Source organism: Chinchilla lanigera, unplaced genomic scaffold, assembly GCF_000276665.1.
Source record: "Chinchilla lanigera isolate Chin_1 unplaced genomic scaffold, ChiLan1.0 scaffold00018, whole genome shotgun sequence".
Classification (NCBI taxonomy): Eukaryota; Metazoa; Chordata; class Mammalia; order Rodentia; family Chinchillidae; genus Chinchilla; species Chinchilla lanigera.
Window position 1 is genome coordinate 24,581,089 of NW_004955419.1, and position 24,059 is coordinate 24,605,147.

At 39.1% G+C, this 24,059-nt stretch overlaps 1 protein-coding gene across 3 annotated transcripts in view; it reads right to left on the reverse strand.

The window, feature by feature from the left end:
• The window catches only part of LOC102010266 (lipid phosphate phosphatase-related protein type 1), a 264,552-nt gene that overhangs the window by 36,221 nt on the left and 204,272 nt on the right, over positions 1-24,059 (reverse strand). For 2 of the 3 annotated variants that reach the window (XM_005382804.2, XM_013513312.1), the window contains exon 3: positions 9,423-9,611. In XM_005382804.2, coding sequence (XP_005382861.1) covers positions 9,423-9,611 — 189 coding nt within the window. The remainder of the gene's footprint in view (positions 1-9,422; positions 9,612-24,059) is intronic. The other variant, XM_005382805.2, reaches the window with a different exon arrangement.

A 24,059-nucleotide genomic window follows, 5' to 3' on the forward strand; every position in this document is an offset into this window, starting at 1 on the left:
AGATGACTATTTCAGAAAGCTGTTGAAAAGATTAAAATTGTACATAAAAGCATCTGCAAATGCTCAAAGAATGTCTTCTTCTGTCACTTGGCATATCTATATAAGAATATGTGTTGAAATAGAAGAAAAAATTATTGTGGTATAAAGAAACACAGAATGATTTTAGCTTGGCTCTCCCCATAATCAGGTGTTTTATCTTGGACTAATTGACTCTTGGGGCTTGGTTTTTCGTCTTTTAAATAAAGACATTGAATATGAAGATGCTTACAGTGATTGTTGGTTTTTTTGTTTTTTTTTTTTTTTTGGTGGCTACAACTTTGCCTTTATGTTAGAGACTGACAAGAGAGGCTTATTAAGGGGAACTCAAATCACATCACATAATTGCTTTTTAATTTCAGTTCAGTCATTTAAAATCTCCACAACTGCTGTGATTTCTCACAGTCCTGTTTACCTCAGCCACCATTCACTTGTATGATCCCACGGGACTGCACTGTCACCGAGTATCCTTCCCTGGAAAGAGAGTAGAAGCAACCCGCTGCAGAATCACCACTTCTTCTGCTATCTCCATCACTGTGTCTCCTTATAGGACAGCAGAGGCTGGTGGCTAGATTTTGTCCACTTGCTGGCTATATCTGACAGTATGAGGAAGGGTTCTTTATGCATCCCCTAACCTTAGTAACTAATGGCTTCAGACCTCTCTCGGAGTTTTAGATGTTTCAATCTTGTCCTTGGGAGCCTTTTCTAGTCATGAGCAGGCAAGAAAAATGTGGATTTTTTGTTGTACAGTTTCCTATAAATGTGATCCAGAAATATTAATAAGTGCAGACTCTGCAGGTAGCTATTACTACCAGTGCTAAGCTTTAATTGTTCCTTATGTGTGCTATTGATAACCCTAGATCTTCAAAGAAATTCTCATTCCTTTAGTTGCTGAGCTTTGGTTGGCCCAAGATGTGTTCATTTCTGTGTTATCATTGATAACATGATGGACCTTCACTCAGGACACTTTGTAACCTTTCAAAGCTCAAGGCTTAAATGCAATGAGGTTTTTCGCACAAAGGCATTTTATAAATCATTCAATACCTGGAATAATACTTGCACATCCAGAGCTCATATCCACTCATGTAACTATCTTTATTTGAGACTTGATACAAAACACAGAACCCAAGTTACAGTCCATTTCAAAAGCATAGTGTTCTTGTAGAGTAAAAGTTTTTTTCTGGGTAGTAGGTACAAAAGAATTTCAAATAAGTTAGCTAAAACACTTTTCTCAGGAAAAAGTAAAATGAATTGTAATCACCAGATTGATCATCACGTAGTTTTAGGCAAACAATATTGTTTCTAAGAAACAAATAATCAAGCTCCTTAATACAATCATCTAGTCATCAATATTAGAAGGGACATATTGAAGGTGGGAAGAATGTCTTTCGGTGGAATAGTGTCAAGGAAGAAACAGTTTCTAAAGGAGATTTGGAACACAGTATTGACAGAAAGTGGAGGGATGGCTTTTTTCTTTAAGTTTCTTTTTAAGAAAAATTCACAAAAATTGGTGGCCATATCTATACGCATTTCCCAGGGGAGAAAAGAGTACGCCGCAAAGCTGGAGTATATTAGCACGAGAAAGTATCGTCATGGTAACTTTTTATTATTAAAAGAAATCATGTGGTAATGTACAAAAGGAAGAAAGATGTGAATTAAAAATGTTTACAAAGTTTCAACAGATGAGATTGTTGTGAGCCTGGGAAAGCCCCATTATGAGGGAATGCAAGCTTTACAATGACTTCGTTACTTTAGCAGCCGTGTTGCTCAGTCTACCAACAGCTTTGCCTTCCTTGAGAGTCCACTTTGAGACATGCAACCGTGGTTTTACATTGGCTATAACAGCCTACAGCCTAGGAATGCCCAAAGGAAGATTCACAGTTTCTTCTATGTTCAGCCTTTCGATCAAAGTGCGTTTGTCTTTTTGTTTCCTAGGAAGCTCCAAATGAGTCTTGTGTGTGTGTGTGTGCAGACTCGCATGTAGATCCTGAGCTATTTCAATTCTTTTGGGCTGGGAGTCAAATGTTCTGCTGCTTCAATACTAAATACTCTCCCATCACTTCGTTATGAGGCCAAGAGAAAAGTTTAATAGCTGTTTTCTCATGCCTTGTGCCGGTGGGACTGAGGTAAAATAAGGGTAAATCAGATTCTCTGCTGAGCAAATCCTCTTATCCAGACAGGCTCTCTCTCTTTCACTCCAGAGTGTGTGAGTTCATTCAGAAGGCCCAAGGCAGTAGTTATCCAAGGACTGCAGGTGGTTAGAACATACCCTGCGGGTTTCTTTGTTGCGTGGGCCATCACTTTGGGCTAACACAGCCCTGGACGCAATAAATCCTCCATGCTATAACCTTACTTAGACCTTTGGGACAGCAGCAGCCTTGGCCCTTGCAGTTCATCCCACGTGGCCTTGTTTCATTATGATGTTGATATTTTCTGACAGCAAAGCACAAAATGAAAAATCGGAAATGACAGTTTCAACAGCAAAATCTTTTCCCTCGTGTCTTTCCTGTGTGTCCTTACAGTTGTGAACAGGGTTGTTAATGCCCATCCACAGCAACACATAACAGGGCATGGTGCTTCGTTCTGGCATTGTTAAGGTACTTGGGGATGCACAGAAAATGAGAGGCAAGTCCAGCTTGAGCTCCTGTTTTGAATCTCAGAATTAGTTAGCATCTTAAAAATCACCTAAGAGGAATCCTTTTTCCATTACACTCCAGAAAGGATAAGGAATGGTTTTAAGGAAGAACTTTTTAAAATGTGCACTTCTGTGCAACACCTGACCATGCACAGAAGTGCAAAACTGATCTGCACAAAGAAAGCCATGACTTGGGAGGTAGGAATCTAACATGGGGAGCCTTTTGATTTCTCATGGAAAACTGGAAGAATCATGGAAATTATTCAGCATGATCCCTTATTTTTTGGTAAAGCTGAGGAAACTGACTAACTAGAGATCGACCAATTCCTGGGTGCAGAGGCAGGGCAGAGGCAGGGTTGGGTCCCTGCCTCTGGGTAGTCCATGCCTGTGAGAGATGGTATCATGATGAGGACAAGGAAGGGTGTACACTCTGGAGCAAAGATGTGTGCTGGGGTAAGTACCAGGGGTCTGTGATCAAGGGACCCAACAAGGACTGCTCTTTGACAAGCCGTCCCTCACCAGGGCTGGGTAGAAGGAAGCACAGTTCTTGCTGCCAGGAGGTTTGCTTTCCATCTTGCAGTTGTTCATTTACTTTTAGATCCTGAGGGAAGATCAAACAGCAATTGCAGAATTTAGAGACCACGCTGCTCTCTGCCGTTAACCCTTCAGCTGTCATCAGCCCTGGCTTCTAGCAATGCCCCCATCTGGGAGAGGGAGAAAAAGTGGAACCAAATATGTTGCTGCCTGTCCAGTTGTACGCAAAACTAGTTAGAACTTTTGGCAAACATTTAATCAAGTTGAGTCTCAATATTCTCAACTAAATATAAAGGGAGTTGGGCCACACACTTTTTCTATGTTCATTGAAATGTCCCCTTTCCATTTCACTGGGCTGTGGTAAAGAGCAGTAAGGGAAATATACATGTAAATTGTGTTATTTTTGCCATCAGTACTTATGTGGTATTCCTCAGCACATATTGTGTGTGTGTGTGGGTGCTTATCAGCATTATTAATTATAGTCTTTTAGTCAGAGAAGCAGAGAGTTAAAAAAAAAAAAAGCTGAACCAAAGTTTCCTGAGAACATGGGAGTTACAATAGGCTGTTATAATTTTGTGCTGTCCATTGACTGCATCCCCTTGGCTTCCCACTGAAGCATTTGTCTCACATTTCATTTGTACCAATTGGGGAAAATGAATCAGTGGTAGAGATAGGATCAAAAATTGTAGCTTAAGGAAGAGATTCTGCTGAAAAATCTTAGAATGACAGAAGACCTATCATTTTTGCCCAAAGGAAAAAAGTATTTACAAGGTTCTGTTTTGTTTTCTACAGGAACTTTCTTTTTGAAACTCAAGGCCTTGCGCTGAGGAATTGAACTCAGGGCCTTGCGCTCTCCAAGCAAGGAGCTGCGCCGCTGAGCTATATCCCCGGCCTCTGTTTTGTTTTGTATTGTATTTTTTAAACTTTGACTAGGCGTGCTTTTGTTCATTAGAATTTACCATTATTTTTTAAATTGATTTTATTGATATACTTTTGATATACATAATGATCACATTCTTTCTAGGGTATTTGTACTTGTACATAATGTATATTCAAGTCTTATTAAAGTTTGGTGATTAATAATTCCCAGAAGAAATGCCAAATACAAATTGTTTTTTTTTGTTTGTTTGTTTTTGTTTTTGGTTTTTCTCCGGTACCGGGAACCGAACTCAAGACCTTGCGCTTGCCAGGCAGGCGCTTTTGCCGCTGAGCTAAATCCCCAGCCCCCAAATTGTTTTAAAATATACCTCCTGATTCCAAAATAACTGAAACTAATGTGGGATTTGAAAAGAAATGTATAAAAATTAGCATATTAGTATTCAGAGATTAGTAGCTGAAAAGTTTTACTTTATTTCTAGTCTTTTTTTGTAGTACTGGGTTATACTTAGGAAGCACTCTGCTACATATCCAATCCTTATTTTTTATTTTTGGGGCAGTCTCACTAAATTGCCCAAGTTGGCCTCAAATTTCTGAATAGCTAGGATTACAGATGGGATCCACCAACATTCCTGGATTCTAGTCCTTTTATATAATTATAAATTTGGGATTATACTTGCAACAAGTATAACCCACAAGGCATTTTCTTAGGCTCGATTAAATATTCAGACCCACAGACAAACATAGGCTACTTAGAAGGAACCACAGGGCAACATTACCTATACCTTTTCAGCATGTGTCCTTGCCATGATGGTCTGGTGAAATAGTAGAGTTCAGGTGCATGCAGGCAACATAAATATCACAAAATGCAGGATGTCTTAAAATCATACTCCCCAGAGGAGTCAATATATTGTGTAGCAGCAATTCAGTAGGAACAGTTTCTGAAGTCCCATGATATACATACCAAATTACAAAAGTCCCCTCAACTGGAAATCATAGCGTGGAACTCCCTCAGGTGATAATAGCTCTCTAAGAACAGATATAATTCACCAATCGGGGTCAATTTTGACTAGTGAATTATTCAAAGCATATCATCTTATTCTAGAGAAAGACACATTATCATCATACTACAGAGATACATGCATACCAATGTTTATACCAGCACAAATTGTAATAGCTAAATCCTGGAAGCAGCCTGTATAAATGATTGGATAAAGAAAATGTGGTATCTATGTAATGGAATACTATGTGGCTACAAAGAATGACAAAGTTGAGACATTCGTAGGAAAATGGGTGCACCTGGAAAACATAATACTGAGTGAAATAAACCAGACATAAAAGCTTAGACACCACACAGTATCTCTCATTTGAATGAAGCAAAATATAAATAAAGAAAATGACAAAGGATGTATAGAAGGAATGAGGAGATGGATCTCTTGCAACAGAGAAGTGATCCAAGGGAACAAAGGTGTGGGGTGAAGAGAGGAAGGGAAAATAAGAAGAATAAAGATGTGCCGTGTACAGGAACCTAATAACCCCAATGCATGGAAACATTATAAGATGTAACACGAGCTAAGATAAATAATGTCAACAGGAATAAAAAATGGAAACTGGAGGAGGTGGGGGAGGGAAGGGGAAAGAAAAAGAAAGAAAAAGAAACAAAAGCAAAAAATAAAGAGAAAGATGCTATAACATGTAGATGTAACCATTACCCAAGAGGACTGTAAGCAACATGAACTGCAAAAAAGCATAAATAAAACAAAAAATTAGAATAAAATCTATACATTAAATCATGAATAAGTTCTACCACTATTTAAAGTGTTTAGAAAACATGACTCCCCATGATGTACTTCAGCAATGCTCTAGGGTTATGAACTTTGCTAGTTCCAAGTTTTTCACTCTTATAATTATTGTTGACATAAACATTCCCCAAAGACAAATCTTGGTTAAAAACGCTGACCACTTCCTTGATGTAAATCCAGGGCATGGAATTAATGATTGTGACTGAAGGTTATTAAGCTTTTAATACAACTTTGATAAGCTGTTTTTCAGAAAGAAAATAGTTTACACTTTGCCTAGAACTGTACGAGAGTATCTGCATCTGCAACAAAATGTACCGTGCTCTTTTAAAACATTTGCCGATTTTATACTGGGAAAGAGCTGTAAGTTTTAAAAATTATTTTCCTTTGATTACTGATGAGTTTATAAATGCTTGTATTCATAGTCTATTTCTTGCTTTGTTGTGTGTGCTTGTCCTCTTGCTTTTACTTTCACCTTTTTAAGTAGTAAGCATGTTTGCATTTTAATCTCATGCTCTGCAAACTTTTTGTGGTCTTTATTTACCTTTCTTTTGAAAAACTTTTCCAGTAGATAAATTTACCAATCCAATTTTTGTATGTACATTTAACTTATTAAAGAATTATCCTGGTTTTATTTATCATTTTTTTTGTTTTTTGATTCTGATTTTCTGATTATGAATTTTGTTTTTTGTATCACCACTCCTACATGAGACTATTGTTACTATTGAGGGTACTTTGTGAGCATTTATGTGTACTTTCTAAGTGTTGGAGAGACATACTTTTGTTGGTACTATGCAGTGAAAAGTGTCCCATTTCGTTTTAAAAATCTATAAAATTTTACATATGCTGAGATTTTTCATTTCTCAAATGTGCACATAACATTATTCAACAACTAAATGTCCTGGCACTAGTTTTAAAAATAGGTTAGACATGTTTAGAATATTATTCTATTATTATTTATCTGTTCAGTTTTGCTACATCTTTTAAAGGGATTAAGTAAATTCTCCATCACAGGATATCAATTTTATAGAGATGTAAGATTTATTGACATAGAATTATATATGCAATTTATATTGAAAGGTAAGGCGCTGGGGATTTAGCTCAGCGGCAAAAGCGCCTGCCTGGCAAGCGCAAGGTAATGAGTTCGGTTCCCGGTACCGGAGAAAAACAAAAAAAACAAAAACAAAAAAAAAAAATATATTGAAATGTACTGTAGACTTTTAAAGAATTATGATGGGTTTTTTTCCTTATTTATTCTTTTCTTTTTAAAGCTATTTTCACTGCTACCTTTCTTAAACTGGCCAGAATGGGGTACATTTTACTTATTAAAGAATTATTCTGATTTTATTTATCAATTCTTTTATTTCTTATTCTAATTTTCTGCTTATAAGTTTTGTTTTATCCTTATAAGTATTGTTTTGTGTTTTTTATCCTTATAAGTTTTGTTTTGTTTATAAATCAGGGTTTTTCTATATAGCCTAGGCTAACCTTGAACATGCTAATCCTCCTGTCTCAGCCTCAAGTGCTAGGATTAAAGGTATTTGCCATCACATTTGTCTTTTGCTCATAATTTTTTTTATTAGTTGATTTCTCTTTTTTAGTTGTTTTAATAAAAAAATAATTATAGGAGACTCTAGGAAATGGAGAGTTGATATTTCCTAGGATAAAACAGAAGAAAGAAAAACATGTAAGTCAATGGATCACTCAGAGATGCATGTCCAAAAACTCAGGAAAATGATATGCGTATGAGATAGGAATAAAGAGAATCTAATTCAAGGCTAAACCCAGTTACACTAACTACAACAAACATTAAACCATTGCAGACAGAACTGGGCAGGGGTGGAATATGCTACCTCATGAGGTATATAGATGGGTACCTTCTAGAGCTGGGCATGGTGGCGCACGCCTGCAATCCCAGCACTCGGGAGGCTGAGGCAGGAGGATCTTTGAGAGTTCGAGGCCAGCCTGGGCTACAAAGTGAGCTCAAGGCCAGCCTGAACTGCATATCGAGACCTTGTCTCAAAAATACCAAAAATATAAAAAAATAAAAAAGATGGGTACCTTCTATATTTTCTCTTATTCTTCAGGCCAGTAAGAAAGGCTCAGGTAAGAGGCACATAGAATTAGCTTCCTTCTGGGGAAAGTCCACCTACCATCACTCAAGAATGTGGCAGAAGGACTTGTATGGGGATTTTCAGTGGAATCTCATTCTCTTCAGATGACGGGTGAACCATGGTTTTCAGCTAGGCTCTTTGTTCAAAACTTCTGACCACTTAGCACATGGCAGGCACTGCACTAAGTCACTTCTAAGCCTCAAGAAAACTCATGAAATAGCAGCCAATTATCTTCATTTTGTATGAGGGGGATCAGTAGGGTGACTTGTCCAAATTTACATAATCAGGTAGGCGGGGCTAGAAAGTTTGTGTTTTTAGCTATCCTATATTGTAATTTATCAGTGCTATTCCCAAAGCATTGTCTCATTCTTTAAAAGGAACCTTTGTTGAACATGGGATCGATGATCCAAAGGAACTTGAAGTGCTGACTCCTTATGTCTACATCATTTCTTCTCACAATTATAGCCCTTTTCAAGCAGCAACACTGCTATTGCAAATGAAATTTTGGCTGACAGCCTGAGAAATGAGTACATCCTTCACCGTCTGACTCAGTATTGTTATACTTACTGTCCCCTCAAAAGAATACAAGACATGTGGAGGGGAGGTAGGCCAGGTGAGGAAACAGCTATTACTGGAGAAGAACAATGATGGAAAGGTAACGTAGACATTACACCCCAACTAATCTCACACTGTGGAGTGTTTAGACACAGAAGTGTTTACTTTGAAACTCCTTCTAAATGTCATTTTTAAAATAGAAGCTAAAACACCTACGTATAAAATTGCCTCAATAGATAACACAGACCTGCAAGCTTTATGTCTTTGAAGAAGTCTCCTGAGAGAACTGTCTGGCCAATTTTTTTTCGTCATGAGAGAAAAAACAAAGTCGATGGAGGAAAAGTTCCAACTGGATTGAAAGTGATGTAATGTGAATAGAGTCAGAGGCATCAAGAATGTATCACAGCAAACTTTGGGTCAAGCAATTGCTCTCATCTCTGGCCTCTCCAGTCAGCACAGCGGGAGATACTAGTTGGAGGGATTCTGTTCCATTCTGATCTGAGTCTTTATATCAATGCAAGCCCTTGCAGTCAGAATCTCTTCTGAATACACATAATCCACAGCATTGCTTCTTAAGAGCACAGTAGCTATTCTTAACATGGCAGCTAATTATGCCTGTTGATTTGTCACACTCACATATGCCTTTTAAAAATTCACATTTTAAAAAATCCAAGTACTAAAAATCAATAGCCACCTATCAAGGCAAAAATATATTTTAATGACTTTTATACAGAGCTACATTCACTCGACTGAAATAGGACACCACCAATAAGTCTCCTAGTAAATGCCCAAGAAGAGAAGAAAAGGGAGAAAAAGCAGACAGGAAATGTCTTTTCTATAAGGCAGTAAAGACACATCTATTTCTGTACTTACAATAGCAGTTGGAGTGGCAGCCAGCACGCAGTAGAGCACCAGAGGGGTAATGAAGCTTTCTTCCTCTGTCCCCGGGTACGGCTTCATCAGATCTCCATCCTGACAGAAGAATCCTTGGATATGCACCTGAAAAGTGTCAGTGCATTCGAAGTAGTAGGCAAGCAGCACTGTCCCAGCCATGATGACAAGCTGAAAATACAGCATGGCCACACAGAGACATTAGCAGGGCCTTGGAGCAGTGCTGGTCCCTCTGAGCACACTCCCTCCATCACCCAGCAGCTCTCCTGGTATTGGGATTGGCAAGTGTGTGCATGTCTGGCTCAGTGTGCTCTGGGCTCTGGAAGTGTGTGCTTGCATTTCTGCCCGGTAACATCTGCTATAGAAACTTTCCAGCAAATAATGTGCAGCTTCCATCTGAAAGAGCGAGCACAGCCAGGCTTTTGGAGAGACCCAGTTTCTGCTGCTGCGTTCTCAGTGTACGCACTGAAAGCACGGAAATGAAGGCAACGTTTCTACTTACGACAAAGGTGAAAGGTCACAGAGCAGTGACAGCGCAAGCTGTCAGCATGTAGATGTAAGATCTATTCTGAACAAATTCCATAACCTGTCAAAGGTAGTAATCTGCCTTATAAAATATTAGAGGTAGATGAATCAGGAACAAATGACTGAATAAATGAATCAATGAAAGATCGAACAGGAAAGCCAAAACCCAAAAGGGCTAAGAAAAAATTTCAGAATCATACCCTAAATTATTGGCCAGTATTTGACATTAGTCATAACTTTTAACCTTTTCCAGAATGGTTTTGCTTTTATTCCAAAATACTTTCCACCAGTAAAGCGGAGACTTTGCTGATGATCATGTCTTACTATATACCTGTCCTTCATAAGATTTAGACAAAAACTGACACCATTATCCTTTGTTTTGCATTAAGAATTGCCTAGACATTCACCAAAGTTTAAATATCATTTTTAATAGTCATGTGGGATGAGTGGATGTGGAACTACAGTATTATTTTTCTTATTTATATTTGGAAACACCAAGATGTCATCATAAGACATTGATAAAGGTAAACACAAAACAGGCTTTTGAGGTTGTAAAATTGTAGAAACTTAGAACAGTTCCTGGAATTCTTTAGGTCTAATACCTTCATTTCACAGATAAGAAAATTGAAGTTCAATAAGGGAAATCCACCACAAATGGATGATCCAGCAAGAAACCTGAACATGTGCTTAGACAGAACATTGGTAAAGCAGGGAAAGGAAAATGGGGAAATATTTTAAAATATTCATTTATTTAAGGGTATTAAAGTAATCATTGTTGGAAAAAAGTCATAGCTTGGCAGAATGTCATACCTCTATGGCTTAACCTTGACATTGTTTCTGTTCAGAAGTATGTATAAGGCAGTGAGGGGGAAGCTATAATCTTTTGGGGGGTGGTTAGGAAGTTAAACATTGTTATTCCAGACCTGAAATTACCAACCCACAGTGACATTGCTAGTTAATGTCACACCCACAACTAGAAGCTTCCATTTCCTGATTTCCAAGATAAAAAAAAACCTACAACAAAAAATGATCTATAGCACAGCATTAAAATTACACCGTATCCCAAAGGGTGGAGAGAGGTTGGGGGGGTGAGGTGGGTCAGCTGCATAGCAGAAATATGTTTTGGCTTTCATATCCATTTTCATATCCTTCAGCCACTTCACTGATGTGCAGCCTTACACCACTGCCTCTGCTCCTGGGACAGTACTTTTGCAATTTTACCTCACTATAACAGAAAGTCTCATTTTCTTCAAGGACTGTTGGTATTAATAATGTTCCTCATCATTCCAATTTTCCTTTTCCTGCCTTTTGTCTTCAACTCAGAAACCTTTAATATCATCCAGTTGCAGTGTGTTTCGAGTATAAACCCCCAACCATGTTACACAGGTCTTTATTTTGGTCAGCTCTATTACCACCCTTCCTTTCGGGCCACACATCATGCTCTCCACTCACTATCTGTTGTACATGACTGTTTCTGGCTATACAAAGGTGATGTTCTTCTAGTGTCTGGCAGTTTCTACCCAAGGGGATCCCAGTGTCTTCCATAACAGTGTCAGAGCGGGCGATAATCTATGGACACTCTAGTGGTTTCTCCATGCCTGAGGTTGTTTACTGATACCAAGAGCATATTACCAACCTTAATGCCAGCTATGGCTGCTGTTTCAAGCATTCAGTTTTGTTTTCTTTATAGCAAAAGCAAAGAGACTTGAATTCATATGTTTTCTTTTTTTTTTGTTGTTTGTTTGTTTGTTTTTGTTTTTCTCCGGTACCGGGAACCGAACTCACCACCTTGCGCTTGCCAGGCAGGCGCTTTTGCCGCTGAGCTAAATCCCCAGCCCCTTCGTATGTTTTCTATAAGATTATGACTCAAAAGCTGCCACTGCTAATGGTACTCTTACCTACAGGTAGCTCATAAAGCCAAAACTATGATGTCTCTATTTCTTTTGTGCACAGCTCGTCAACTGAGCTGACCCTGGTTACTTGACTTGAATGTTTTGGAGATGAAACACCAGGATTTTAACAGTTTTGAGTCACTGCTTCTGGAATTATCTCTGTCCTCCATACAGGGTTGATCTGGGACTTTTGTATATTTCATCCACGTGGCTGGGCTTTCATATCTCTTAGGAGATGTCTGCTTGGAGAATAGGAAGGATCTATAGGAAATTTTGTACAACAATAAATCAAAACCAAAAATAGTGTATAGTTTCCTCTCTTGAGGAAAAGCATTCTATTTTATTGAGTGCCTTCCTGCTACCGTTTCCTTTTAAAAAAGGAAACAGTGAAAAAGAAATAAACAACACAAATGTGTGTACAGAGAAAGGTCTCAATATAAAAGCAAAGAATAGAGGTTTAGAGCAGAACTATCATAACACTAGATACATCAAAATCATTGATAAAACCATTAGCAACAGCCGCAATAAAAGCTAATGTCATCTGCCTAAATTTGAAATCAGCAGAATAAATCTTAATAGCTATCTGATTTAATCCTGGAGACAGCATTTAGGGGAAAATGAATGAACTGATCAGTGCACTGCGGCACATAAGAACAGAGAACTCCAGAGGCTCAAAGAGCATACAGGTTGGTGGGGATTTCTGCAGTTTATGAAACAGGACTCACCCACCAGTACATATCAACTTGCCTTTGCTTTTCTCCTGAGCAGCCAGAAAGTGTGTCATTTTCGAACAGTTCTTCAAACCCTCACAGCATCCACACTAATGCCATTTAAAGATTTAAAAGGAGTGAAAATCAAACAATTCAGATGTTGATTCCCAGAACACTGAACATTCTTTTGTGATCGTATATTAAAAAGAAGCTGATGTATTTGTAGCAAGAGCAGATTCAACGCATGTGGATTCTGCTTCCAGGAGCAGAGAGGTCCTCTCCCCCACGCTGATGGTGCCACAGCCTTCAGCGTACTCCATTTCTCCTCCCAATAGGAGGTCATGATTTGTCACTGTCTAGATTTGTGTGACTGGTGCCAGCTGGCACAGTTGCCCTCCCTGTTTCCCTCCCCAGCACCATTTAGGAATGCATGGAGGGAGGCCATCATGTCGGTGTCACATCAGCAGATGGCGAGGCAGTGTCGGGTTGGGTAGTGGTTGAAAGGTTGAAGATGTCAGTGTGACAGAAGCAGTTATGACCGGGGGAGGATAACAAGGTATGGGGAGCTCACACACCAGGGGCTTTCTTCAGCTGTCACTTCCCAAGAATGATAATCTAATATAAGAAAATGTGTTAAATGCTGATTATTCCACAAGGATTCAGAAAGAAGATGCCAGGGATTGCTGAAATACAGCCTCTCTTGAGAAGGAAAGCTCAGCATTTCTGCTGAGACCCTCAGGCCCTCTGCTGATCAGAAAGATGTAAATGCCACAAAAAGCAGTATCTGTGAAGGTCATAAAGCTAAGCAAGAAAATATAAAGTTTGGAGCAATTGTAGACCACTAATTTATAAATGGTACAAGTTAGGGAAAAGGACACCAGGTGATGGTGACATGGCTCATGGGAGTGTGCTTGAGGGGCTGGAGTGAGAGAGCTGGTACGTGGTCTGGAGTGTAGAGGTAACTGTCACACTGGGCAATCCTATATCTATCTAGGAAGAAAATGAATGGGAAGGAGAACAGGCAAAGGGGGAGAGGGAAGGGAAAGAAAGGAATAGGGTAGGGATAAAAAATAAAAAAGAATGGAAGGAAAACAATAGAAACAAAGTTTTGTAAAGGGAAGGATTGAAGGGAAGGGAAAAGAATGAGAAGAAAAAGAATTAAAATATATTATGTACAGGTACAAATTCCTTACGATTAATGTGATCATTATGTATGTCAAAAATATACCAATAAAATTCATAGAAAAAGAAAAAAAATACTGGACAATCCTGGAGGTAGGTGACCACTCGTCTTGGTTTGCCTGGGACTGAGGGGTTTCCTGGGGTGTGGGACTTGCTGTGCTAAAATCACAATGGTTCTGAACTATTCGGGTGCTTGGTCACTCTACCTGAGACAATGAATATTTCTATCCCCAATGAGGTTTCTCATTCTGGCTTGACCATGAGTTACTAATGCTAAGTAATCCATCAATAGCTCTTCTAGGGAACTGCCTTGGAGCTCAGCCTCAAACTGAGTGCAGTGAAGGTAAGGAATTCTCAGACATGCTCCCAGCCCCAATAACTTACCATCAAATCGGGAAATGCTCACAACACAGTGTGGTCTGTCAGAGGGTTGACAGCTGATCCCACCTGCATTTCCTCCATGGCAACGTGTGGCTGGTGAATGAGCAGGGGAGTGGACAGAAGGAGAACGAGGGAAGGGACCGTTGCCTGTGGCAGATGGGGTCAAAGGGAAGGAGAAGAACATGGCACCTGCTCAGAACACTGCTCATGGTCCAGCCCCGTGGACATGTGCTTCCTTCCAGAGAATGAAGAGATGAAGGAAACTTGGGGTAGAAGGAGCATTGCATGGAGCTTGGTGGCAAGAACTAACATGAGTGTAACACAAAAAAGCATGTCTTAATGAGGACTGCCGGGGATAGCACAGTTTAAAGGTCTGCATGTTTTTCAGTGTTGAGAATGAGCATCCTAGACACAGTGTCTGCCTGCTTCTCTGGGGCCAGCGTGGGGCTCTCATGTGGCATGGATGAAGGTGGAACCAAGGTAGAGGCAGGAGAGAAGGCACATATGAAAACTGACAGTGAGACCTTCGCACACCTTGCCAGGGACCCTGTCAGAAGGCTGGAGGATCTAAACAACAGGGGCAAGAGCTAAGAAGGAAGAGTAGAGGAAGGGGGAAGGAAAGGAAAAGGAAAAGGAAAAGGAGGAGGTGATGGTAAATGGCATGTTATGTTTATGTCCCAGAAGCTGTTCTAAGTACTTTACATAAATTAACTCAATCTGCCCAACTATTCAGTGTGAAAAGGATATGCTATTTCCATTTTACACATGAGAAAACAAGTACTGGGAAATTACATGAATTGCATAAAATCACACAGCTCATGGGGGTGACCTGGGATGATTACTCTAAGTATAATGTGTCTCTTCATACAAATTTATGTGGCCTGGGGAAAATCAGATTACAAATGAAAGCCAATATGATAAGTGCTAAACTATGTGGAACATTCTTGGGTACTTTACTGAAATGCCTGGGAGGGTCAGTTTCTTCAGCTGTATGAAGGTTAATAATAACTATCGCATGTAGATGCAGTGAGACTATTTACATGCTCTCATTTTGTTCCAAATGTAATTATATCAACTTTCACCAGTAAAGTAAGCCACCGTCAGTGCGACGTTGGAACAGAAGAGGAAAGAAATGACAGAAAACGAGTAATTACAGTCTTAAGCATAAGCTGTCTAACAATGTAACAAAAAATGCGGGTCAGTTATACATTTCACAGTATCAATAAGACAAAAAGCAAAGCAACAGTCAGGGATAAGTAGAATTTTCTCAAATAGTGACCAGACAGGGGTTCTTTCTTTGGGTTTTCATACAGAGTGTGACATGATAAGTAATGACTCAGTGGTGAGTAAGATGTAAGTTTTTGTTGTTGTTTTTACAAAACCTCATACCCAATGAGTTGAGTCTTAATGTAGGCTGGGAATATTATTCACAGTGTTTGCCTAGCATCCACAAGGCCCTGTATTTGATTTCTTGTACTGCTTAATATGAACAAAATTTGTAAAAATAATGCTGTGAGACAGAATGGAGGACATGGACATTCTGGTTCCGTCTCGGTGGAACGCGAGAGAGACAGCACAACGAAAGGTTCAGAGCGAAGGCCAGACTATCTGGGTTGGAAGTCAGCTCTCCTGCTTAGTAAATCCTTTGGCTGAGTGTCTTCATTTTTAAAATGTAGTCAGTAAGACTGCTGTTCCCACCTCTTCAGTTTACTGTGAGGATCGAATGAGGATTGTACACCGAGGACTATGAGCAATGCTTGATTCATGACACCAAGCATTTTCTGGAGGCATACATGAGCTGCGCCTTTTAGGGCTCCTTCTTAGCTACGGTTTCTTTCAGTTTAGATTTTCAAAACTATTGGGCAGCAGTGAATTAGAGGCTATCTTTTAGGAACCCGCCAGCTAGCTAAATACAGACTTACATCATTTAATTATCAGATAAGCTGAGGTTAAGAAAAGCAACCTGCTGTGAAACCTTAGCAGACTGAAATGGATCAGTATTCACATTAGAATTCATCACTTATTTTTAAAGAACAACAAAGGGGTACTCACAGGCAAGGATGTGTGATATGTGGATGGAATGAAATCATGCAGTCATTCAAATAATACTAAGTGCCTACTACACATAGATGTTGAAAGTAGTCAGATGTTAAAAAAAACTATTACGATAGGCATGGTCTTTAGACTTAGGCAGCTTTCTGAGGAATGACACATGCTATAACATAAACCCAAAGAAATGATAATGACTCATGCATTGACCCTATACTATAACTGGCTATGTAACCTTAAGTGTGTTATCACACATGGTACTCACACTGCCCTGTGAGCTGTAACCAGTTAGCCTCATCCAAAAAGAGGAAGCTTGTCTAAGCTCACAGAACCAGTGAATGGTGGAGCTAGGATTTGAACCCCTGCTGCCATAGAACTACTCTTTTATACTTACAACCTGCAGGTAGCCAAATGAGCTGATAGATGTAAAATGCCTTGCATGTGGTAAGTGCTCAGTTCTTTCTCTTTTTAAACTACTTATTTGCTCTTGACTTTGAGGGGAGAGCAGAAGTTGACTGAGGTCCTCCCATTCTTTTCTTCACTCTTTAAAACTATGACAGTACCTTGTTTGGGATCATTCTTTCCCCGATTCCTTTAACTTTTCCTGTACCTCAGCCAAATCTAAAATGGTGGTGCCCTCAATGTTCCATTCCCAAGCCCTCTCTCACTTTTTTTCCGCTGTCTTCTTAGGAGGTCTGAGTTCTTCCTGTAGCTTTCATTTTTCTATTGTTCTATGCAGCCTCATCACCATTCTCAGCTCTGTGTTCTTTCCTGACCACGAACACTGTGTTCTATACACACTCCAAACACCACAAGTCTAAACTGGGAGTGAAACTTCAGCATTTGTCTTTCTTAGAAGATGCTATTTCTCTTCTATTACCTATCTTGATTCAACCAGCATTCAGTCACATAAACCAGAAATCTCAACTTCATCTCAGATGACTTCTTCCACGCCACACCTGGCCAGTTACCCAGTTTTATTTACACTGGTGCCCCTTGTATTAGTCCTGTTTATTACACTTACTGCCCTTGTCTTCGTCAAGCCTCCAGATTGTCTCATCTACCTTACTGAAATCCTGTCCTATTTGCTCTCGGTGCCTTTGGTATCTCAGACTCTCGAAGCTGTCACTTACCCTGATGAGACATAGGTATAACTATATGTCATCACACTCCTCTGAATCTTTGCTGATTATTTTCTATAGACTGTTTTTGAAGGTAGGATCTTTAGAAAATAATTGGCTCACGAGGATGGAAACTCTCATAAATGAGATTAGTGTCTTCATAAGAAAGGACTTGACAGATTACCCCTCTCTTTCTAAAATAAGGCAGCTGTTCACAAGTCATCAAGAGGGCCCTCATCAGACAATTTATATACTGGCATCTTGATCTTGGATTTTCTAGTCTTCAGAACTTTGAGGAAAGCAAGTATGCTGTTTAAACTACTTGTCTATTATAATTTGTTACAGTAACTCAGGGCATAACGTAAGTATTGTGGGTAAACCAAGGAACTTTCTCTGCATTAAACATGCTGGACTTATTCAGATTTTTGGTAAAAGAAAGAAAGCTGTCATCTGAATAGCAGAGTCTCAGCTACAATATGACATTAGGTGTTGTTCTTCAGTTAGTGGGAAATACATAGCATACCTCTCTACCTGGGATGCAGACCCCTTTCTGCACGGCCACCCCTTAAAGAATAAAGGTAAATACTACATGCGTAGTATTTTTCAAGATGAAGGCATTCTTTTAGTTTTTTAAGGCTGTGAGAGCATGACCAAATTGTCAGTGTCATAACACAATTGGTTAGTTGCTATACTCGAGGTAGTAGGTGAATGAATGAATAAAAGGAGGATGGACAGATACAATGAGAACATTATGAAGAGAATATAAACTGGAGAAACATGATGAGAGATATGGAAGGGACAGATTAACCATGGCATTTGAGCTGGTTTCCATGGTTGTATAGAAACCCATAATGTTTGGAGCTGAAATACCTAGGCTCAGTTCTAGATGGACCATTTTCTGCCTGTTCAGTGTTAGGCAATTTACAAAATCAATCCGTATTTCAGTTTCTTAACATATGATTAAAGTAACAACATCCACCATACTTCTTTGTGGAGATTCCAGTATGTACGCAGTGCCATTCACTCCACGTCTTATAAGACGTGGAGAGTCCTTATAAGCCCTTGCTGAGAAAGGAGAGTTCCTTTCCCTCTTCCATTTCTCCTAACATTAAAAATAGCACAACCTTGCTGGGAAGTCTAACATTAAAAAAGTTCTAGAAACTCAACTGACTGATCAGAAATTTCAGAAAACTTAAGGCATTACTCAGCATCTCAATACATTACCCTGTTCTCTATGAGAGACAGATCGGCTAACGAGGCCCTGATCTGCTCAGCTCTCGAAGACAACACTGCAAGTTGCAGAAACAAGGCAAAACCTGTGCTTGGCCTCCTTCCGGTGGACACCAAAAGCACTGCAAGCTGCTTCTAAGGGCAATGAATGAGTCTTCGGTCAGGATGTTCCCTGTCAGGCCATTATATTCAGATGATACTAAGAAGGACCAAAACGAGTTTGGGAGCAGAATTTGGAGACAAAAGCCTGACTTTTCGTCTTTCTACTGCCACTGTTTGGCTTTGCAATTTTAGCCATTAAGACTTGAGCATCTCTGATCTTTTGAGCTTCCTGGCAGGAGATACCCTAATGGATATGAGATAACATGGGAAATGGAATTACATGATAAGATTTGGAGAAACCCTTTGCAGATAATAAAGCACCATCCAAATATGCTTGTTAAATGAATAAATTAACAAAAATAAACCTGGCCAGTATAAGCAATGAGAAGCCAAAAATGGATTTGTGAGGTGCACATGCTTATATTACTGTGACTAATTTATGAATCCATTTAGGCACAGTCCTACCCCAATTTTCCTCCATGCCTATGGATGGTGATATTATCCTCAGAAGAGGTTGAATCAAGATCAATTCCCTCTCTTCCTTCTTCATTTTATTGTAATAGGCAGAATTCTGAGCTGACCCCAACATTTCTGTCCACTGGTATATATTCCCTGCGTGGTCCTTCTTTGTGTGTGTGGGCATGATCTGTTAATATAATGAGACGTTGATTATGCTACATTACATAGCAAAAACAAAGGAATTGTGATCATGCAAGAAAGGTCCCTAATCAGTTATCTTCTTATTTATAAAAGAAAGATTCTCCTGGGTGGGCCTGGTCCAACCAGTCGTGACTATTTATCAAAGCTGTAGATTTGAGGAACTGGGGAAAGTCTCTGTGGGTAGTTAAGAAGTCAGCTGCCCTTATGTAGAGAAGATTAGATGATTAAAAGTATCAGGCAGCTTTCAGGAGCTCTAGGACTCAGCCTCATAGCCTCTTCCAAAACACAATGAGTTTGGAAGAGGACCCTGAGCCTCTCTTGAGATTATAGCCCTAGATGACATGCTGATTTCTCCCTAAGAAGGCATGGTACGATGATGCATCTAACTCACCCCCAGACTCATGATCCACAGAAAGTGTGAGATAAATTTGTGTAGTTTTAAGTTATGAAGTTTGTGAAAATTCGTTTGTAGCATAGAAAACTAACATATTAGCCCAAGTGTGGCACATGCCTGTAATTCCAGCACTTTGGAAATCTGAGCAGGAAGATCTCAAGTTCAATTTGCAAAGACCTGGGGCTCATTCCCCAGTACTAAAAACAAAAAAAATTTTAACACCCTAACATATTACATAGGGGAAAAACTCTCCGATGACATCTGCAAACAAGTGAGCCATACAGGGACTGCTCCAGCAGGCAGAAGAATCGCATAATTTGTGCTTTCCTTCACTCTTCTTCACATGCAGCAGGACCTGGACTTATCTTTCTTCTACTGAGCAGAGGCTCTTGAGCTTCTCAACACTAAGGTCTGCCATTATTTTCTGCCTATGCTTCCCGAACTCTGAAACCTAACACAGAGTGTCTGTTGTTTACTAAACAATCAGGCTCTATTTGGCAATAATTAATTTGGCTTCTGATTTTAAGCCATGACTTTAAAATTAATTACAGATGCATTGGTTATGACTGGCTTGAGATTGGCAGAGTAACCCCACTGACTCGTGAGTTTTACTTCGTATCAAAGAAGTGTGATATTTCGACCACTCCTGACATAGATAATGTATTTTTCACTTCTTTTTGAAAGACAGGAAGTAGCTCACTGACGTAATTAGAAATGTTCATCCAGACCAGGATTTTCCACCTCTGAGAATTACACACTTATGTGCCTGTCGTGCTTGACTCTTGCAGCACAACTGCAATATCAGTGTTGCACGACTGATTCTCTGGCTGTGGCTGACGCATATAAGGGTCAATGCCTGGGCTAAGCAGGTCCCAAGAGATTCTTTCAAGTAGCTGAAGTGAGATTCACAAAAATTCATGCATCCTTGTTGACCACTGAATTCAGGGTTCACAGCCCCAGGAGCTGCAGAGCTGCTCTGGGTCACATTTGAACCTAAAAGCTGTGAAAGCTAGTGTGCAACATATGGAGAGAAGAATGAGCCACGCATGATGAGTGAAGAGACTAAAAATGATTTTGATTCTAATGGTTGTTTAGTTTCTCTTTGCAGTTTACATTATAAAGGCCAGCGTATGATTTGTGGATTTCATGGAAGCCACTTTTGCCCCTATTTAAAAATTCCCTTTTGGCTTTATGTCATGTAACTGGTTATCTGTTACGCTAATCCAAAGAGCCCTAGCCAAAACAATTCATCTTGTACTTGGACAAGTCAGAGTATTTAGGGCTCTGAAGTGCGATCTCTGCTCTAAACCCCAAGTGTTCTTGGAATGAATCTCCCAGTGTTTAAGATCTTTGTAGGAGACTTAAGTTAACAGTAGGTCTAAGGTGGTTTGAGCGGGAGTAAAGGGGACCTCTCATTCATCTCTGATGATGAGTCCTCCTCAATTTTTAAAAGAGCCGGTAAGAGAAACTACACTTATAATGTCTAAAGGAAATCTAATTTTCTTGCCATCTTTATCTCCTTCATTCATAATTCCTTCATTCATAATTGAAAGAAGTTTTCAGTAAAAGAGATATGGACTTAATCAGCAGGCACAGGCACTGATGAGAAAAACTTGACATCACAATTGAATGCAAAGCGTAGTATTAAATCTTCATCAGTGCAGCTTTTGCTTTGTGAGTCTTAATTGGTTGTATTTCCTGCCTAAATTATGGCTTCCGAGTCTCTTGTCATAGAAAATCATTTGAGTGTTGTATCTAGGTGGGAGGGAAAATAAAAACTTTATAATCAAGTTCTTTTGGTTTGTTCATATTGCAATAATATCCACATTAAAGATTTATAGCATGCTTCAAGTCCCAAGTAAAGATAACTTACTTAAGAACTGAAACATAAATTTAATTTTTATATTAAGTGGATTCATCTGACAGGTCTCGTTACTGGAATATTGGTATTATGAATTTCCCAGAAGCATATTTTGGTGTACTGAGTCTTTTAAACTTACATGAATACGAAACTCCTCCTTGCCTTTTCTCCCCCTGATGTACTCATCAACTTGCAGCATATTCATGGAACTCAGTTGGGAAGAGACAGTTTATTATTGAGAAAAAGAAGGAGAAGGAAGAGGAGAAAAAGAAAGAATGAAAATATAGATGTTAGCTTAATGGGCGAGGGCTAAGAACAACCTGCTTACATGCATTAAATAAATAAAGAAAGGCTTCATATTGCTGAAGTCTTTATTTCTATCTGGATTTATATGCTGCCTATTCTTTATCATAGAACCAATAAGTACAATCTTGGTTACAAAATAGAAATATTTTGCAGGCAGATACAGATGACATCTCACAGTTCAAAAACAGACTCCCTAATTGTGTTCTGGGTGCACTGTTATCCATACATCCTGCCAGTGTAAACTTGGAGAACGGATATGGCAAACGAGAACAGCAACAACAACTGCATACTTAACCCTGGGCCGCACCGGTGGAATTTCTGTGATGACAACTATCATTCCCCTCTGTAGTTTATGAGCCACTGTAGTGAAGCCACCACATTTCCATGGTCATTTGCTCATTTTAATTATTCCCTCCTGCCCCAATGTGGTTTGGAGCCTCCCCCACATACACAACCTCCTGTTGCTTATCCCAGACAGTCAAGCTCAGCATCGCTGTTACCATTGACATCTTTGAAATACATGTATCTTATTTTGAAGCTACAAAACCATATGGAGGAAATTTCAGGAAAGAGGCCTCTAATTTTGATGCAGTTCAAATATAATGGCTTCAGAGGAGGATAACCTGGTGGGGAGGTTTCCAAAGAACTTCAGCTTAAAGCAAGAGAGGAAATGAAGGGGGTGATGGATGTGTGTTGTTAGAGGATGCCTTGTGAAATCATAAGGAGTTGTTAATTTACTTCTTTTAGTTTGTACAATTGAAAACTGTGAAATCCCAAAGAAAATGTATTGCTCTCTGAGGGCAGTTCAAACCTTTTCTCTAATCATTCTCACAGACACACTGTTGGGGAAAATTGCTTTGCCTTGTAAAGACACAGCTAAATATTTGAAATGTAGTAATGATAATTGCATTCTGCACTGCACTGTCATTTTTAATTGCATATATTTTCTTGCACTAAACTTCCAGCTTCAGAAGAATTCATCTTTGAACCCCAAGCATTAAGAATAGAATCTGGTGGTTATTCAATAAATAGTGTTAAATATACTTGAAGTGGGATGCATATTTAAAATGAGATTCCAAACAAAAAGAACAAAAGGGAAAAATGGAAAGATTTGATGAAGGCATTTTGTTTGGTAAAATAACCCTTCAAATTCAACTGAAAGAAAACAGATTGAGAAAAATTTTTTATTATATTCAAAACATAGATATAATTAACATTAAGTATAAATGATAAACTCTTATGATCCAGTAAAAGACAGGAAACCAAATGAAAACTTCTCTTTTCATATATATAGCATGTATGTGTGTGTATATATATATATATATATATATATATATATATGTTAGATTTAGGATAACATAGGAGATTAAGTCAAATGAGATACTGCATATGATGAGACATTATACAATTGTTAGAAATAATGTCAGATTTTCATGAAATAATAAACATATATGTGGCACTTATTTAATGCTCAGTACATTTATCAGTGCTTTGCATATATTCATTCAAACCTCACAACTCCACAAAGTGAGTATTACTAATAACTCTATTTATAGATAAAGAACATGAGGTCATAGAATATGCAAATGACAGAGTCAGCATTCTGGTGAAGCCAGCAGGTAGTCAGGTCTCCATTCTTAACTAAGGCACTCAGCAGAGGGCCAGGGTCTTCACTTTGTAAACATCCTCAGCCTGTGCAAGAGGGGGGCACTGAGACGGTGTGAGTGCTACACCCACTCTAGGGAAGGTAGCTTGCATACAATACAAGAGAGGAAAAGGTTTGTTCCTCTCCTTTTTGCTGTTGGTGCTTTTGCTATCTTCCATTGCCATGAACTGTGGCCCCTCACCATGCCACCCTGCTTTGGAGCCAGCTGATTATGGACTGGAACCTCTACAAATTGTGAGCTAAATAAACCTTTCCCTCTTTAACTTTAGGTGTCAGATATTTCACCCCAGGAGTGAAAGAAAAGTAACTAAGACAAATTATTTATTTATTTATTTTTGTGGTACTGGGGTTTGAACAAGCTATGTCTCCAGCCATTTTTCATTTTGAGATAAGATCTCACTAAATTGTCAAGTTTCCCAAGCTGGATTCAAATTTGCAATACTCCTTCCTCAGTCTCCCAAGTGGCTGAATTTACAGGCATGTGCCACCATGCCCTGCTAACACAATGATATTTAAATTAAAAACACTTACTAAACTGCC